Source organism: Oncorhynchus clarkii, chromosome 4 (assembly GCF_045791955.1).
Source record: "Oncorhynchus clarkii lewisi isolate Uvic-CL-2024 chromosome 4, UVic_Ocla_1.0, whole genome shotgun sequence".
NCBI lineage: Eukaryota > Metazoa > Chordata > Actinopteri > Salmoniformes > Salmonidae > Oncorhynchus > Oncorhynchus clarkii.
The window spans coordinates 44,339,388-44,352,604 of NC_092150.1; the positions used below are offsets into that span (position 1 = coordinate 44,339,388).

The window sequence follows — 13,217 nt, forward strand, 5'->3', positions numbered from 1 at the left end:
CCCGCGCCGCGCATGTGTCTCTGGTACGCAAGGTGCTTGGTAGACTGCTGGAGCATGACCTATACGTCAAGGCTGAGAAGTGTGTGTTCTCCAAACGACCCCGGGCGTTACAGCTACAGTAAAAAAAAAGGGTTAAAGGTAGATTGAATGCCTGGTACATTACAAAATTATTATTATTATTATAGAAGTCATTCATAATAGGGATAATAGAGATGATGCTTGGGCCAAGGCCAGGAACAGAGGCTTAGGCCCGGACTGGCAAGCTTTTAAGCAACTGAGGAATCATTGTGTATCATTTTGGAAAACTGTCAAATCCCTAAAGAGATCTTCTTCCTCCTGTCTGCCACAACAAATTAATTTAGACACTGGCCTCATTACAGAAAAAATGTCATCAGTGATGCATTTAATTGCCATTTTATTTCAGCGGGCTCTCTTTGAAAGAACTTCTAAGCCTATTCACAATGATGTTAGGCTGAATGCTGATAGAGGAAACTTGCTGAATGATCAGAGAAATTATAGTCAAAGCTTTTCTTTTAGGTTATTTACAAAATAAGTCATGGATGCTTTGCTAGCAATAGACAACAATAAATCCACAGGGGGTATCCACTTGGATCCCGGGCTGCTTAAGTGTGCAGTGCCCATCATTGTTGGCTCAATAACCTAAAATCTTTTATTAAACATTATCAAGAAAGACAGTATTCCAAAAGTATGGAAATCAGCTCTTGTGCTACCACTCCATAGGGGCGGGGATAGTAGTGATCTTAATAATTATCTCCCCTTTTCAAGGCTTCCTTGTCTAGCTAAGATTCTAGAATTCTTGGCAAATGTACAACTTTGCTCCTTTTTTTCCAGATATATGTATTTTGAATGTAAACCAATCAGGGTTTAGGACAGGGCATAACACTATTAAAGCATCCCCACTCCGCTATGCAATCTGGTTTCAGAGCTGGTCATGGGTGCACCTCAGGCACGCTCAAGATCCTAAACGATATCATAACCGCCATCGATAAGAGACATTACTGTGCAGCCGTATTCATCGACCTGGCTAAGGCTTTCGACTCTGTCAATCACAACATTCTTATTAGCAGACTCAACAGCCTTGGTTTCTCAAATGATTGCCTTGCTTGGTTCACCAACTACTTCTCTGATAGAGTTCAGTGTGTCAAATCGGAGGGCTTGTTGTCCGGACCTCTGGCAGTCTCTATGGGGGTGCCACAGGGTTCAATTCTAGGGCCGACTCTCTTATCTGTATACATCAATGATGTCGGTCTTGCTGCTGGTGATTCTTTGATCCACCCTTCTTTGGACACTGTGTTAACTAACCTCCAGACGAGCTTCAATTCCATACAACTCTCCTTCCGTGGCCTCCAACTGCTCTTAAATGCAAGTTAAACCAAATGCATGCTTTTCAACCGATCGCTGCCTGCACAGCATCACTACTCTGGAAGGTTCTGACTTGGAATATGTGGACAATTACAAATACCTAGGTGTCTGGTTAGACTGTAAACTCTCCTTCCAGACTCACATTAAACATCTCCAATCCAAAATTAAATCTAGAATCGGCTTCCTATTTCGCAACAAAGCATCCTTCACTCATGCTGCCAAACACACCCACGTAAAACTGACCATCCTACCGATCCTCGACTTCGGCGATGTCATTTACAAAATAGCCTCCAACACTCTACTCAACAAATTGGATGCAGTCTATCAGATAAATAGAGAAAAATAACTAATGTAATATTTAAAGAAAAATGAAGTTTGTAGTACACATAACTTGTTGGATAAAACAACACGTGATTCTCCAGATAATTTTCATTAAAGAACTGACTTAGATGGACATTGATCTGTGAAGGGCTAAATGGCAGTGGGGCAGGTTAACCTAACCTATGGGTGTATGTGGCCACCTCAGAACTAGTGATAACCCACTCAACAGGCTTTATTATGAGCACATACTGATCTCAACTTATGTAACGTTAGTTAATTATATATTTTGTTACGATTGTTTTGTCGACAGAACATTTCTTTAAAAGGCGTTCTGGGACTGTTGTTCCTCACATCACACTGGCCATGAGAGCAGTAGTACTTGCACTGACTCTAGCCCTTGTGGGTAAGTACAGTTTTTCTGTCTTATTCTAGTGCAGATATTATAACTAACTTCATGTAAATATAACTAAGTTATGTAAATATAGAAATGTACAATTCTGTATCTATGACATTTTTTGAAAAACATTCAGTAACATATTGTGACAATCATTTTTGTTTTATCTTGTAGCGAGTCAATCTGTTAACTTTGGTAAGTACATATTATTTTTATGGATTTTTACTTATGTTTATTAGGTAGTTTCACTTCTGCATTTTTTTTGAGTTGAATAAATTAAGTAAAACCAGTTCTCAGATCACAAGATCATCAAATATGTTTTGATTGTTATTACAGCCCCTGATTTTGCTGCCAGTAAGACCTATGTGTACAAGTATGAGGCACTGCTCCTGGGTGGTCTGCCAGAGGAGGGTCTGGCTAGAGCTGGAGTAAAAGTAATCAGCAAAGTTCTTATCAGTGCAGTTGCAGAGAATACCTACTTGCTGAAGGTATTAAATATACATGAAGTTCCCACACAAACAATATCTTAATGTGATGTCCATTACATTGACTAATACATCAATTGATATCTTCTTGTAGCTTGTGAACCCTGAGATCTTAGAGTACAGTGGTGTGTGGCCCAAAGATCCTTTCGTCCCAGCTGCAAAACTCACTTCAGCCCTGGCTGCTCAGTTCTCGATTCCCATCAAGTTTGAGTATGCCAAGGGTGTTGTGGGTAAGGTATTTGCCCCCACTGCTGTCTCTGAAACAGTGCTGAATGTCCATAGAGGTATCCTGAACATTCTTCAGCTCAACATCAAGAAGACACAAAACGTCTATGAGTTGCAGGAGGTAAAACTTGTATATATGTTCATATGTAGATGCAAAACATGTTTCAGTAAGCAATGTTTGAGTTCCTCATTCATGCTCTCTTTTGTGTTAGGCTGGAGCTCAGGGAGTGTGCAAGACCCACTATGTGATCAGGGAAGATGCCAAGGCAGAGCGCATCCATTTGACCAAGAACAAGGATCTCAATAACTGTCAGCAGAGAATCATGAAGGACTTTGGTCTGGCTTACACAGAGAAGTGTGTAGAGTGCCGGCAGGTATGAGCATAAGTATCTATTTTGGGGGTTGGAAAAACATAACCAGAAACACTTCACATGACAATACAACTCTGTGTTTTGTCTAAACAGAGAGGGGAGGCCCTGATGGGAGCTGCCACTTACAACTACCTCATGAAGCCCGCTGACAATGGTGCTCTGATCTTGGAGGCCACTGTTACTGAGCTCCATCAGTTCACACCATTCAATGAGATGTCAGGAGCTGCCCAAATGGAAGCAAAGTATGTTGACTGATTTGTGGTACAAAAGGAAAACATTTTCATTTTATTAAGTTTATAGGTTTAAAAGTTTCCCATGAACTACCTTTCACAGACAAATGTTGACTTTCGTTGAGATCAAGAAGGATCCAATTGTTGTCCCCGATAATAACTATGTTCACCGTGGATCCATCCGGTATGAGTTTGCCACTGAGATTCTCCAGATGCCCATTCAGCTCCTTAAGATCAGCAACGCACGTGCTCAGGTACAGTGACTCAATGACTCTATCTATTATTTGATACAATAGCCTGACAATATGTAAAGCCAAAGATAACAAAGGTTTAATACAAGCACTTCATTATAATTGTTTAGGCTGTGAAGATCCTGAATCATCTGGTCACATACAACACGGCACCGGTCCATGAAGATGCTCCTCTTAAGTTTCTGCAGTTTATTCAGCTCCTGCGCATGGCAAGCTCTGAGACTATTAATGCCATCTGGGCTGAGTTCAAGGCCAAACCAGCTTACAGGTAAAAACAATTCTTGCTCAATTGCTCAAACAAAGACACAATGACAGAAAACCTTTTTTCAGACACTGGATCCTGGATGCTGTCCCCTCTATCGGAAGTTCAGTGGCTGTGAGATTCATCAAGGAGAAGTTTTTGGCTGGTGACATCACTATTTTTGAGGCTGCTCAGGCTCTGGTTGCCGCTGTGCATATGGTGGCTGCTGATCTGGAGACTGTCAAGCTTGTTGAAGTAAGTAAACCTTTAAATGATGTTTAAGCATTCTTATAGATTTCCTCATTAAGATGACTAAAAATTGTAGCATGAGGTGGTCTAGTGGTTAACACCATTACCTTCAACACATATGTGACCCAGAGCCTCGATTCAGTTTTATGTAGCAACATTTGGTGTTTTTTTAATTTAAAGTAGGGACTCAGATCTTCAAAACGGTATATCATACACCACAGTTGAGGAACAATGCGAAAGTAATTCTGCTTTGAAAGTTGGTCAACTTGTAACCTCACTTTTGAGAAAATGTCCCTTGAATTTTTTCCTACACCTACTGGAGAGCTTCTGCGTTTAAACCTATTCGGCATTGTTCACACCCTCTAAAGCCCTAGCCCCACCCATCTCTTTAAGGATTCACATGTGAGACCATGAGCTAAACAGAGTGAGTAAGGTAGTGTAGTAAACAACCAAAGATTTCAAGACTAAAAGTGGTGAAAGTAGTAGCCTAAAATAGGGAAAACTCGAGTTAAAAATGCACGTTATCTAGTCCTTGGCCTATATCCTAATCTGACTTTGAAAGTGTTCGGATAAAAATATTTTATAATTATTTGATAATTATACATTATGCTTACCCAGACACTTGTCCAAAACTGATGGGTCATGTGACATAAATTATATAACCACCCCCAGCCACATGTAGCTAAGTGGATGGTTACTATTGTCTGGACATGTACACATGTTCATGAAATACAATCGATGGCCATAATCAGCAATTACAAGTGGCTTTCTGAGATACAAATAATATTACTACAGAGATCATACACGTGCCGTTAGCTAGCAAGCCAGCAAGCTAACATTTGCTAGATAGCTAACAGTACGCTTGAACTTGCAATGAAAATGACTTTCTGACTAAATTTGAAACTTGTAATATCTGAGAATGTAGCTACACTCTTACCAGTATACATGGATGAACATTTCATGGCAGTGTGTCTTTTCTGTTTGGTTTGTAGCAAGCTACAGCTTGTTGGGCCCGTTGTTGTGTCAAGTCACTTCGGTTCACACTGACCGTGTGCAGAAAGTAGTCCATCACAACTTTTTCCCACTAATCTTTGTCGATAGCACCTAATAAATTCTGGGCAACAATGTTGTTGAGCGCAGTAGCAACACATTTGCAGATCTCCATGGCTAGCATTATATCTTTCAAAAAAGCCACTGTAGCAAGGATTATTGACATATACCGAGCAGCTCATGTTATAGACAGAAGCGTGCTACATAGCAGACCAACACAAACTCATCTCTCGGCATGTCCAGCCCATTCATTAGCCCATTCATTATCTCAGCCAATCATGGCTAGCGGGAAGGTATTTTTCCATGGCTAAACCAACTAGGCTCCTAATTTAACAATTGTATTCATATTTACAGATGGCATACAAGTTTGTTATGAAGGCACATGACAGTTCACATGTTCCAGGAGGCATTTCTGAAAGAATAAACTGCAAATGCATCTCCTGTGAAGTAGTGATGTGCGACATACGCCTAGCTTTTTGAAGCTGGTCACATATGTGCTCGCGGCCGTCTGGTTGCGAATCCTGGACCCACTTTACTCCTTCTACACTGTCCTATCTCTTCAATATTTTGTAAGAAATTATATAAAGATGACTCAAAACAATACCTTTTTCACCACCAGAGCCTGGCTTTCAACCACAAGATTCAGACACACCCAGTTCTACGTGAGCTCACCATGCTTGGTTATGGTACCATGGTTTCCAAATACTGTGTTGAACATCCCAACTGCCCCGCTGAACTTGTGAAGGTAAACTGGATGTATTTTCCTATAATAATTTACATTTGAGTCACTTAACAGATAGATGCTCTTACGATAGCTAGGTGAGATAGCAACATATCACAATCGTATCAAGTATATTTTCCCTCAAAAAAAGATTTATCAGCAAAATCAGTGCTATTGGGATACTCTTCAAAGAGGTAGATGTCATCTCATGTATATGATGATCTACTGATTGAGGTTATTCAAACATATCTACTGTACATGTCTTCCCACAGCCCATCCACGAACTTGCTGTTCAGGCTGTTGCTAATAGCAAATTTGAGGAACTCTCCATGGTTCTTAAAGCTCTGGGTAATGCTGGCCATCCTGCTAGCATTAAACCAATCACAAAGCTCCTGCCCGTGTTTGGAACTGCAGCTGCTGCTCTGCCCCTGAGAGTCCAGGCTGATGCAGTTTTGGCCCTGAGGAACATTGCTAAGAGGGAGCCTAGAATGGTGAGTACAGTCCCTCCATTAAATTGCAAATGACAACATCATGATTCTCATTGGCGAAGTCCATTCAAATCTCTGCATTATTGTTGTGAAATAGGTCCAGGAAGTTGCTGTGCAGTTGTTCATGGACAAGGCTCTCCACCCAGAGCTCCGCATGCTTGCCTGCATTGTTCTGTTTGAGACAAAGCCCCCAATGGGCCTGGTGATTACTTTAGCTAGCATTCTGAAAACAGAGAAAAATATGCAGGTGGCTAGCTTCACCTACTCTCACATGATGTCCCTGACCAGGAGCACCGCCCCTGACTTTGCCTCAGTGTAAGAGCACTCTTTCACCTTTACATGTCATTACATCTCTCTCAATATCTATGGAATCAGATTTAATAACATAGTTGCTATTCCTTCATTTTAGTGCTGCTGCCTGCAATGTTGCTGTCAAGATGCTCAGCAACAAATTTAGAAGATTGAGCTGCCACTTCAGTCAAGCCATCCACCTGGATGCCTATTCCAGTAAGGTCCTCCTCTTATCTTCCTTGGCTTGCAACGACTGGCCCATTAGCATCATTCACTAAACATCAACAAAGTCATTCATTAACAGTCATTTTTCCCCATCTTAAAGATCCCCTGAGGATTGGTGCTGCTGCCAGTGCTTTCTACATCAACGATGCTGCCACCCTTTTCCCCAGAACTGTCGTGGCCAAAGCTCGCACCTACTTTGCTGGAGCAGCTGCTGATGTTCTTGAGGTAAAGGCGTTTTTTCAAAGTACCTTGAAATGATAATGATTGAGAACATTTAAAACACTTTTTAACTGTCCAAGCTTAATGTTTGCCCCTTAGGTTGGAGTGAGAACTGAGGGAATCCAGGAGGCTCTTCTGAAATTACCCCCAGCTCCTGAAAATGCTGACAGGATCACCAAGATGAGGCGTGTCATTAAGGCTGTAAGTATCAACGACCACTACGTTACACATTTATCTTAAATTGCTTCAATCCCTGTGGATTTTTTAAATGAAATTGATCAATCAGGTTTGCTTTACTCATCTATCCACAGCTGTCTGACTGGAGGTCCCTAGCCACAAGCAAGCCCCTAGCCTCCATATATGTGAAGTTCTTTGGACAGGAAATTGCCTTTGCCAACATCGACAAGTCCATCATCGATCAGGCACTTCAGGTACAACAGATGATATAACTTAATAGTCTCCAAAAGTATTCATAAAACATTCACAGTTGAGGGACAAAACAGCTAAACCTAATAATATCCCACAGCTTGCCAACAGTCCTTCTGCACACGCTTTGGGAAGAAATGCCTTGAAGGCACTGTTGGCTGGAGCAACTTTCCAGTATGTTAAGCCCCTGCTGGCTGCAGAGGTGCGTCGCATCTTCCCCACCGCTGTTGGTTTGCCCATGGAGCTCAGTTACTACACTGCTGCTGTCGCTAAAGCATACGTCAATGGTAACTATATCATAATAGTTCTTGCTTAGTAATTAGTAGTTCTTCGCTAGATGTCTGATCTCCCATATGAATGTGCTTTTATCTTTATGTTCATAGTCCGTGCCACTCTGACACCTGCTCTGCCTGAAACCTTCCATGCTGCCCAGCTATTGAAAACAAACATTGAGCTACACGCCGAAGTTAGACCAAGGTAGGTATAAGACCAATATTTTCTGATGACATCATTAATACCACAAATCTTGGTAAATTTAACAAATGTCTCCTCTTCCTGTAGCATTGTCATGCATACATTTGCTGTGATGGGAGTGAACACTGCATTCATCCAGGCTGCTATTATGGCAAGAGCTAAGGTCCGCACAATTGTCCCTGCAAAATTTGCAGCACAGCTTGACATCGCTAATGGCAACTTCAAGTTTGAAGCTTTCCCTGTTTCCCCTCCTGAGCATATTGCTGCCGCACAGTAAGGGCAATATTTTTCTTGGTCAGAAAAGAGGATGTAATAGCTGTTTAAATTAAGTTCATATTTTTTTAACACGGCTGCCGACCTACAGTTTTCTTGAGATCTATGTTCCTTCAAACAGCATTGAGACCTTTGCTGTGGCAAGAAATGTGGAGGATGTCCCAGCCGAGAGAATAACTCCCTTGATTCCTGCCCAAGGAGTAGCAAGAAGCACACAGCAGTCCAGGGATAAGTTCACATCTATGATTGCAGACTCTGCTGCCTCTTTTGCTGGAAGTTTGGTGAGTTTGTATGAAATACTTGTTCAAAACTAAATCCACATAAGCATTGCCAATCAGAAATGATTAACCACAGACCCCAGACATTTGATACATTTTGTGAATTTATATCATTTTTTCAGTCAAGATCTTCTGAGATCATCTATTCTGATTTGCCATCCAACTTCAAGCCCATCATTAAGGCAATTGTAGTCCATCTTGAGGAGACAATCTGTGTCGAAAGGCTTGGAGTCAAAGCATGCTTTGAATTTACCTCAGAGAGTGCTGCCTTCATCAGAAACACTCTTTTCTACAACATGATTGGAAAGCATTCAGTCCTTATTTCTGTGAAACCATGTAAGCATTCATTTGGTAATAAGCCAAGTTCAGCATATACTTGCAACAATTTGTTTAGCTATTTGTAATGCATTCCATTTTTAGCAGCATCTGAACCCGCCATCGAGAGGCTGGAGTTTGAAGTGCAAGTTGGACCCAAGGCTGCAGAAAAGATTATCAAAGTCATCACCATGAACGAAGAGGAGGAAGCTCCCGAGGGAAAAACTGTACTGTTGAAGCTCAAGAAAATTCTGCTGCCTGATCTGAAGAACGGCACCAGAGCTTCCTCTAGTTCCAGCAGCTCTAGTTCCAGCAGCTCTCGCTCTAGTAGTTCCCGCTCTAGATCCAGAAAATCAGAGAGCAGCAGCTCTTCCAGCTCCTCCAGCTCTCGCATCTCCAAGGTAAGGCTACTGTTTGTCACAAAACTCTTTGAGTCAGATATTTATGGAGTTGACAAACAAGGCACAGACTTGTTGCAAACATACATAGATGTTAAAAATGTGAAGAGAATTTATTAAATGTATTGGTATTTTTACCCAAATAGCCTGACGGCCCCGACCAGCCTTACAACCCCAACGACCGCAAATTCAAAAAGAATCACAAGGTACAATATTGAGGAATTTTCATCTACGATATGGTTGACAAAAATAAATGTTTGTATAAAAGTTTTTCCATAAATACCCTGGGTTTTGCTGTTTGTTTGCAGGACTCTCAAGCCACCTCCAATGTCATCTCCAGAAGCAAGAGCAGTGCCTCTAGCTTCCATGCCATCTACAAGCAGGTGACACTTCACCATCATAACTTGAGTCAAGATTATCATCTCTTTCATTGTGTGCCATTGGGAGAGAGCGCAGAGATGAATTAAGATTTAAAATGTGTTTCTCTTCTCAGGACAAATTCCTTGGCAATAAACTTGCCCCTATGGTGATCATCCTCTTCCGTTTAGTGAGAGCTGACCATAAGAGAGAGGGATACCAGGTTACTGCTTACTTGAACAAAGCTACTTCCAGACTGCAGATCATTATGGCTGCCCTTGATGAGAACGACAACTGGAAACTGTGTGCTGATGGTGTTCTGCTCAGCAAACACAAAGTCACTGTAAGATCAAATATCTTGTAAATGGTGCTACAATATACGTTTTCTGATCATTTTTTTAATGTTTAGCTTGTACCGTGGGTAGCAATAACAACTAATGTATACTAAAAAAATTTACACTTTATTTTGTTCTCCTAATTAGGCCAAGATTGCTTGGGGGGCAGAGTGCAAGGATTATAACACCTTTATCACTGCTGAGACTGGTCTTGTTGGTCCAAGCCCTGCAGTTCGTCTGAGGTTGTCTTGGGACAAACTCCCCAAGGTTCCCAAGGCTGTTTGGCGCTATGTTAGGATGTACGGTTACTCATTTGTTATTTACTAGTGATAGCTGAATAATGTTACAGAACAAATCAAGAACAACTTCTGATTTGTGCAACCTTTTCTCTTCTAGTGCGTCTGAATTCATCCCTGGGTACATCCCATATTACCTGGCTGACTTGGTTCCAATGCAAAAAGACAAAAATAGTGAGAAACAGATTCAATTCACTGTGGTTGCCACATCTGAAAGGACCCTGGATGTCATTCTGAAAACACCCAAGGTGAGGAACATTGTTTTTCCCACAATAGCATTTTCTGCTGTTTTATTTCTCCAGACTTCTCTTCTTGGTTGACTGTTTCTGATGAGGATTTGTGTATCTAAATCACAGATGACACTGTATAAACTGGGTGTGAACCTCCCCTGTTCTCTGCCATTTGAGTCTATGACTGATCTTTCTCCCTTTGATGACAACATTGTTAACAAAATCCACTACTTGTTTTCTGAAGTCAACGCAGGTAAGCAGAAACAATAAAAAAACTAAAAACAAAACAATGTCACAGTACAACGTTAAAAAAGGCAAGGACGGTATAAATTAACACTATTGTTTTCCAGTTAAATGTAGCATGGTCAGAGACACATTGACAACATTTAACAACAAGATGTACAAGATCAAGATGCCTCTCTCCTGCTACCAAGTTTTGGCTCAGGATTGCACCACAGAGCTCAAATTCATGGTTCTGCTGAAGAAGGATCATGCATCTGAACAAAACCACATCAATGTGAAAATCTCTGACATGTGAGTATTGTTTTAGAAAACAATTGCTTTTGACACAAATATATTTCTTAGTTCCATCAATAACAATGTATGAAATGTTATCTTTGACACTTCCAGCGATGTTGACCTATACACTGAGGACCATGGTGTGATAGTGAAGGTCAATGAAATGGAAATTTCCAACGACAACCTCCCATACAAGGACCCCTCAGGTTTCTCATGCACCTTCAACCTTATTTATCAACATCACAATAACTAGAATAATCTAATGTACTGCAGTAATAAGATAATAGAAAATGGCCTCATCCATAAACTACAACATTGTTTATTTTCTTGCCTAAGGTTCTATCAAGATCGATCGGAAGGGTAAAGGCGTGTCTCTCTATGCCCCAAGCCATGGTCTCCAAGAAGTCTACTTTGATAGCAACTTATGGAAGGTGATTGGAATCTTATGTCATAATATCAATAATACTGTATCATTACATTTATGAATAGCATATTACTTGTTTAAAAGGCTACCAAAATATAAGCTAAAGTTGTTCTAAGTTGTTGTGTGATTTTGGCACTCAGATTAAAGTTGTGGACTGGATGAAGGGACAGACCTGTGGACTCTGTGGAAAGGCTGATGGCGAAAACAGACAGGAGTACCGTACACCCAGTGGCCGCCTGACCAAGAGCTCAGTCAGCTTTGCCCATTCCTGGGTGCTTCCTTCTGATAGCTGCCGCGATGCGTCTGGTAAGTCTTAGCCTACCGCTTATGCTGCATTACAAATGTCAGTTCATTTAGTTAACATATTATTGCTGTACCTCTCTATGTCAGAATGTCTCATGAAGCTCGAGTCTGTGAAGCTGGAGAAGCAGGTGATTGTTGATGACAGGGAGTCCAAATGCTACTCTGTTGAGCCTGTGCTGCGCTGTCTGCCTGGATGCCTCCCAGTGAGGACCACCCCCATCACCATCGGTTTCCACTGCCTGCCCGTCGGTGAGTCTATAATGGACAACTGTTTTACTGAAGACACCATACTGTTCTGATGTATCCAATAAATACTGATCTGCAGTTCTTAATTTCTTACTTTCTTTCCTATTACAGATTCCAACCTGAACCGCTCTGAAGGTCTGAGCAGCATCTATGAGAAGAGTGTGGACCTGATGGAGAAGGCAGAAGCCCATGTGGCCTGTCGCTGCTCTGAGCAGTGCATGTAGTGCTGTGGTGGAGCAGATACTGTAACTTTTATAACAGAAAATATGTAATTTCACATCACTGAGATGTAACCTACAACATTATTGACCACTCAAATTGTAATAAATCCAACTGTGCATTCAAAGATGGTCTCTGATACATTCATTTGCAAAAAGAGCCCTCTAATAAGAGAAATTTAATGGCAATCACTTTTCAAGGTGAATTATGAAATAAAAAAAACTATTTTAAAAAAAGACGTCAGTTCCAAAAACACCTTCAGCTTGACAGAGGAGTTATATTGTAAACACGCGCAACTTGCTATGACTGTTCAGTATACCATTTCCATTGCACTGCATCTACAACAAATACAATAGCTTAGACCAATATTGTTTTGTTGTCATCACAATCAATTGAAAGGAAAGACAGTTTGTCAATTTCATAAATCAATGTAAAGAACTATATCTCTTTTCACATTTGGTGTTGGTGTATCAGCAACATTTCACTGAATGTACATTTTAAAATTATATTTAATATTTAAGGAAAAAAACTATATTTACTATGATAACAAATACATTACGCTGTCTGACATTCAAATGTATAAAACTACATGACTTTAACAAAAGGTAATACAATGAAAATACTTTTGACATTAAATCTGTACAAATGACATCTAAGAACAAAAACATTACCTTAAAAACCACACTAACTTGTCCCTCTGTCACTCAGCAGTCAAAATATTATGGCTCTATACAAGGTCCGATAGGAATTCAGGGAACTCAATGAGGAACGCTGTATATGGCCCAGGAGGCCTGTAAACAGTAGCTATAAAAAGTGATTGAGTAGGCTGCATAGATTTCATGACTAGAAGCTCAAAAGACGAAAACGTCATTTTTTTTGTATAAATTGAAATTTGCTATCATAAATGTTAGCAACACCTCCGCCTTTGCGGGATGCACGGGGGATATGGTCACTAGTGTAGCCAGGAGGTGAGGCCTCAT

At 40.8% G+C, this 13,217-nt stretch overlaps 1 protein-coding gene across 2 annotated transcripts; it reads left to right on the forward strand.

The window, feature by feature from the left end:
- The first annotated feature begins 1,657 nt into the window (after nt 1–1,657).
- On the forward strand, nt 1,658–12,364 carry LOC139407516 (vitellogenin-like). Of its 2 annotated transcripts, none has more exons than XM_071151312.1 (34): nt 1,658–2,107; nt 2,273–2,293; nt 2,435–2,586; nt 2,678–2,929; nt 3,021–3,182; nt 3,273–3,421; nt 3,513–3,663; nt 3,771–3,928; nt 3,991–4,156; nt 5,820–5,945; nt 6,194–6,412; nt 6,507–6,724; nt 6,819–6,916; nt 7,026–7,150; nt 7,244–7,345; nt 7,456–7,575; nt 7,671–7,857; nt 7,954–8,047; nt 8,132–8,317; nt 8,439–8,598; nt 8,718–8,931; nt 9,016–9,311; nt 9,455–9,514; nt 9,617–9,691; nt 9,802–10,008; nt 10,148–10,299; nt 10,397–10,544; nt 10,653–10,779; nt 10,877–11,060; nt 11,157–11,251; nt 11,382–11,476; nt 11,610–11,775; nt 11,860–12,021; nt 12,130–12,364. In XM_071151312.1, the coding sequence occupies exons 1-34, from the start codon at nt 2,068–2,070 to the stop codon at nt 12,240–12,242; spliced, it is 4,980 nt and encodes a 1,659-aa protein (XP_071007413.1). In that variant the 5' UTR covers nt 1,658–2,067; the 3' UTR covers nt 12,243–12,364. The 2 variants fall into 2 exon arrangements, with proteins under 2 accessions (XP_071007413.1, XP_071007414.1); XM_071151313.1 differs by having other exon boundaries at nt 1,979–2,107; nt 9,019–9,311.
- Nucleotides 12,365–13,217: the final 853 nt, after the last annotated feature.